At 46.6% G+C, this 5,565-nt stretch overlaps 1 protein-coding gene across 2 annotated transcripts in view; it reads left to right on the top strand.

The window, feature by feature from the left end:
• LOC108304234 (long-chain-fatty-acid--CoA ligase ACSBG2-like) overlaps window positions 1–4,586 on the top strand; it is a 7,298-nt gene extending 2,712 nt beyond the window's left edge. Inside the window, exons 3-4 of one of the 2 annotated variants that reach the window (XM_017528326.2) lie at window positions 309–538; window positions 4,479–4,586. In XM_017528326.2, coding sequence (XP_017383815.1) covers window positions 309–538; window positions 4,479–4,571 — 323 coding nt within the window. In that variant the 3' untranslated portion in view covers window positions 4,572–4,586. Of the gene's footprint in view, window positions 1–308; window positions 539–2,991; window positions 3,026–4,478 lie in introns of those variants that run through there. The other variant, XR_005200254.1, reaches the window with a different exon arrangement.
• Window positions 4,587–5,565: the final 979 nt, after the last annotated feature.

Here is a 5,565-nt window from a genome sequence, read left to right as displayed (position 1 = left end):
GAAACTCCGTCTCAAAAAAAAAAAAAAAAAAGAAACAGTAAAATGCTTGTAGTTGTAGAATTTAGGTGTTGGGTAAGAGAGTGTTTGGTATACAATCCATTTTGACTTATTAAAAATTTGCAGGGGAATGAAAAAATAAAGAGAAAGGAAGTTTGACTTGCCACTGTTCACCACATAACTTCACCCTAAAAGGGGATTAATTCAACTCTCAGCACCTTAGGTCCAAAAAGACACCAGTAACTCCCACCCCTCCAAAGTTATTAAAGAAATAAAAACATTTGCCACCCAACTCTGGTGATTGTTTGCAGTAAGGCCCAGGCTGTGGACTACCTGCCAGGATGGAGAAGTCCTTCTGAGGCTGTCCAAACACGGACCAGGCCATGAGACCCCGATGACCATCCCCGAATTTTTTCAAGAGTCAGTCAACCGATTTGGAACTTATCCAGCCCTCGCATTCAAGAACAGTGAAAAATGGGAAATTCTGAATTTCAACCAGTACTACAAGGCTTGTTGGAAGGCTGCGAAATCTTTGATCAAAGTAAGATTCATTCATTCATTCTCCTTTGTTCAACCATTCATTCTGAATAGGTAATACACACACATACATGTGGTACAAAATTCACAGGGCACCAAAAGATACAAAGGTTAACTAGTGAAAAATTTCCCTCTGACTCATGAGCCTCAGCCACCCAGTTCCTCTCCGTGGAAACAGCCACCATTGCCAATTTTTTGTGTGTTTTTTGGGAAATAAATTATGTATATATAAAAAATATGATTTTTATATATGCAAATGTTTACACATCCATGGTTCTCCATCTTTCATTTGTCCCTTAACATACTATCTCTATGTATTAGTTACTGCTGCATAACAAATGATCCCAAAACATAGTGACTTGAAATGACAAACATTTATCATCTCACAGTTTCTGTGGGTTGAGAATTTAGGAGCTACTTTGAAATTGGGTGGTTCCGGTTCCAGATCTCTCATGAGATGGCAGCCAAGTTATCAGCTGGGGCTGTCTCATCTGAAGGCTCAACTGGGGCTGGAGGCTTTCCTTCCAAGCTTACTTACCTAGATGGTTGGTTATTGGCAGGAAGTCTCAGTTCCTCATTCCATGGCCTTCACAGAATTGCTTCAGTGTCCTCACAGCATGGTTACCAGTCCCCCCTACAATAAATGATGCAAAAGAAAGAGGGAACAAGGCTGGGGACAGTGGCTCATATCTATAATCCTAGTGCTTTGGGAGACTGAGGCAGGAGGATCACTGAGCCCAGGAGTTCAAGACCAGCCTGGGCAACATAGTGAGACCCCAGTCTCTACAAAAAGTACAAAAATTAACCAGGTGCGGTGGCACGTGCCTGTAGTCTCAGCTATCAGGAGGGTGAGGTGGGAGGATCACTTGAGCCTGAGAGGTCGAGGCTGTAGTGACAAGTGATTGCACCACTGCACTCCAGCCTGGACAACAGAGTAAGACCATGTCTTAAAGAAAAAAAAGAGAACCATGTGCTTGGGCTGGGTTTCTTCTTGGTGGCCCCACCCTCACGCCATGTCACTGTATAGCTAGTTCATCTCTCCTGAGAGATTGTCTCCTTTAGCCATGTTCTTAGTTCCATGCAGTTAAAGGTCCCCCTCCTCCCCTAAACCTTGGAGACCTGGCCGAGCATGGTGGCTTATGCCTATAATCCCAGCACTTTGAGAGGCCAAGGCGAGTGGATCACCTGAGGTCAGGAGTTCCAGGCCAGCCTGGACTACATGGTGAAACCCCATCTATACTAAAAATACAAAAATTTGGCCAGGTGTGGTGGCTCACACCTGTAATCCCAGCACTTTGAGAGGCTGAGATGGGTGGATCACCCAAGGTCAGGAGTTCCCCACCAGCCTGGCCAACATGGCGAAACCCTGTCTCTACTAAAAAATACAAAAAAATAGCTGGGTGTAGGGGTGGGTGCCTGTAACCCCAGCTACTTGGGAGGCTGAGGCAGGGAGAATCGCTTGAACCCGGGAGGTGGAGGTTGCAGCGAGCTGAGATTGAGCCACTGCATTCCAGCCTGGGTGACAGAGCTAGACTCTGTCTCAAAACAAAGAAACAAACAAACAAACAAAAAATTAGCCAGGTGTGCCATCACACACCTGTAATCCCAGCTACTCTGAAGGCTGAGGCAGGAGAGTCACTTGAACCAGGGAGGGGGAGGTTACAGTGAGCTGAGATCATGCCATTACACTCCAGCAACTTTTTTTCTTTTTTTTTGAGACAGCGTCTCGCTCTGCCGCCCAGGCTGGAATGCAGTGGCGCCATCTCGTCTCACTGCAACCTCTGCCTCGCAGGTTCAAGATTCTCCTGCCTCAGCCTCCTGAGTAGCTGGGATTACAGGTGCCTGCCACAACGCCCGGCTAATAGATGGGGCTTTGCCATGTTGCCCAAGCTGGTCTAGAACTCCTGACCTCAGGTGATCTGCCCGCCTTGGCCTCCCAAAGTGCTGGGATTACAGGCATGAGCCACCGCGCCCAACCTACCTGTGCAACTTATCACGACTATCTGATATCACTCCTTGAGTACTTTCATTAAAAATAAAAATAAATTCACACCCTTCAAGATAGCTACGATTTAAAAAACAGCAAAACACACACGTGTTGAGGAGGATATGGAAAAGCTGGACTCCTTGAGCAATGCTGGTGGGAATGTCAAATGGTGCTGCCACTGTGGAAAACGGCCTAGCAGTTTCTTTAAAAAAAATGTAAACAGAGAATTACTGTATGATTCAGCAATCCTGCTTCTGGGTTTTAACAACAACAACAACAAAATGAAAGCCAGGGACATGAAGAGTTATTTGTAGACTCAGGTTCATAGCAGCGTTATTCACAAGAGCCAGAGGGTGGGAGCAACCCGTGTATCCATCAGTGGAAGAATGGATGAACGCCATGTAGTCCACCCATTGGAGGGAAACTGATTCAGCCACAAAAAGGAAGGAAATTCTGACACACGCTACAATATGGATGAACCCTGAGGACATCACACTCAGTGAAGTAAGCCAGACACAAAAGGACAAATCCTGTGTGATTTCACTCCTAGGAGGTCCTTAGAGTCATTAGATTCAGAGAGACAGAAAGTAGAATGGGAGGTGCCAGGGGCTGAGGAAGGGGATAGGGAGTGTTTTGTTGTTGTTGTTGTTGTTGTTGTTGAGACAGAGCCTTGCTCTGTCACCCAGGCTGCAGTGCAGTGGTGCAGTCTTGGCTCACTGCAACCTCTGCCTCCCCAGTTCAAGTGATTCTTCTGCTTCAGCTTTCTGAGTAGCTGAGACTACAGGCACGTGCCACCATGCTCAGCTAATTTTTTGTATTTTTAGTAGACACGGGGGTTGCCATGTTAGCCGGGATGGTCTCGATCTCGTGTCCTTGTGATCCACCCACCTCAGCCTCCCAAAGTGCTGGAATGATGGGTGTGAGCCACTTCACCTGGCTGACAGTGTGTTTTTTATGAACAGAGTTTCAGTTTAGGAAGAGGAGGAAGTTCTGGAGATGAATGGTGGAGATGCTTGTACAACCATGTGAATGTGCTTAGTGTCACTGAACTGCACTCTTAAACATGGTGACAACGGGCTGGGTGTGGTGGATTATAGGCGTGAGCACTTTGGGAGGTCGAGGTACGGAGGACTGATTGAGGTCAGGAGTTTGAGACCAGCCTGGCCAACATGGTGAAATGCTGTCTCTACTAAAAATACAAAAATTAGCCGAGCATGGTGGTGGGTGCCCGTAATCCTAACTACTCAGGAGGCTGAGGCAGGAGAATCACTTGAACCTGGGAGGTGGAGGTTGCAGTGAGCCAAGTTCGAGCCATTGCACTCCAGCCTGGGCAACAGAGCAAGTCTTTGTCAAAAAAAAAAAAAAAAGGCGAAAATGGTAAATTCCATGTTATGTGTATTTTAGCACAATAAATAAAAATAATGCAAAACATAAAAATAAAAATTATACATGGTGTGTTATGTAGAGGAAGGTAAACAAATCTCCCATAGTCACAAAAATTAAAAATATTACACCCCAGTTTAGGCTCAACACTGCCTCCCACCCCGTGTGGCTATTTTTGTTTTGTTGAGTTTTGAAACAGGGTCCCTCTCTGTTGCCCAGGACAGAGTGCGGTGGTGTAATCATAGCTCACTGCAGCCTCGAACTCTAGGGCTCAAGAGCTCCTCCTGCCCCTGACTCCCAAGTGTCCAGGACGACAGGTGGGCATCACCATGCCCTGCAAACTTTTCTACTTCTTTGTAAAGACAGGGGGGTCTCACTTTGCTGTCCACACTGGTGTCGAACTTCTGGCCTCAAGCAATTCTGCCACCTCAACCTCCCCAGGTACTGGGATAACAGGCGTGAGCCACTGCGCCCGGCCTCCACGTGACTACATTTGACTCTATCGTCACATGTCCTCATGATCTGAGGTCTCCGTGTTTATGTTTTGTTTTTCTATTTGTTTTTTCCTTCTCAGCTGGGCTTGAAGCGTTTCCATGGAGTTGGCATCCTGGGGTTTAACTCTGCGGAGTGGTTTATCGCTGCTCTTGGCGCCATCCTAGCCGGGTAAGATCATTGGCTTGGTTCACGGTGGGGGTTAAGGAGCTGCTACTCTGGGCCTGAGACTCCTGGGCTTGTTCGGTGTGAGATGCGAACAGGAATTTTGGATGGACGCCCTGGTTAGCAAGTAGGACAGACACACAAACAAATCATTCTGATCACGGGCCATACGCAATAAAACCCATCAGACCAGCAGTCTCAGGCCTCTCGATTTTCTTTCTTTTTACTTTATTATAGTTTAGGTTCTGGGGTACATGTGCAGATTGTACAGGTTTGTTACATAGGTATACACGTGCCATGGTAGTGGTTTGCTGCATCCATCACCCTATCATCTCCATTAGGTATTTCTCCTAATGCTATCCCTCCCCAATCCCTCCACCCCCTGCTATTCCTCCCCTAGCCCCTGACCCCCTAGTCCCTGGTGTGTGATGTTACCCTCCCTGTGTCTGTGTTCTCATTGTTCAACACCCACTTACAAGTGAGAACATGCAGTGTTTGGTTTTCTGTTCTTGTGTCAGTTTGCTAAGAATGACGGTTTCCAGTTTCATCCATGTCCCTGCGCATGAACTCATTCTTTTTTTATGGCTGCAAGACCTCTCAATTTTCTGCAGCTGAATAACTTCTCACAGACAAAATAATAATCACAGATAGCATTTAGAGGTTTCTGATTATGTGCCGAAGTGCCGTGCTCCATGCGTATGATCCCGTAAAAACTCAGGACAGCAGCGTGAAGTGGGTCCTATCATCCCCGATTTACAGACTAGGAAACTGAAACTCACATAGCCAGTGGGCAGCAGGGCCAGCACCCTGCTCTAAAAATAAACCTTAAAAAAATTGTTTTTTATTTTTATTTATTTTTTTTTTTTGGGACAGAGTTTCACTCGTTACCCAGGCTGGAGTGCAATGGCGCGATCTCGGCTCACCGCAACCTCCGCCTCCTGGGTTCAGGCAATTCTCCTGCCTCAGCTTCCTGAGTAACTGGGATTACAGGCACGCGCCACCAT

Source organism: Cebus imitator, unplaced genomic scaffold (genome assembly GCF_001604975.1).
Source record: "Cebus imitator isolate Cc_AM_T3 unplaced genomic scaffold, Cebus_imitator-1.0 Scaffold53, whole genome shotgun sequence".
Classification (NCBI taxonomy): domain Eukaryota; kingdom Metazoa; phylum Chordata; class Mammalia; order Primates; family Cebidae; genus Cebus; species Cebus imitator.
The sequence above is the reverse complement of the archived record's forward strand: the minus strand, read 5'-3'. Positions and strand labels throughout refer to the sequence as shown.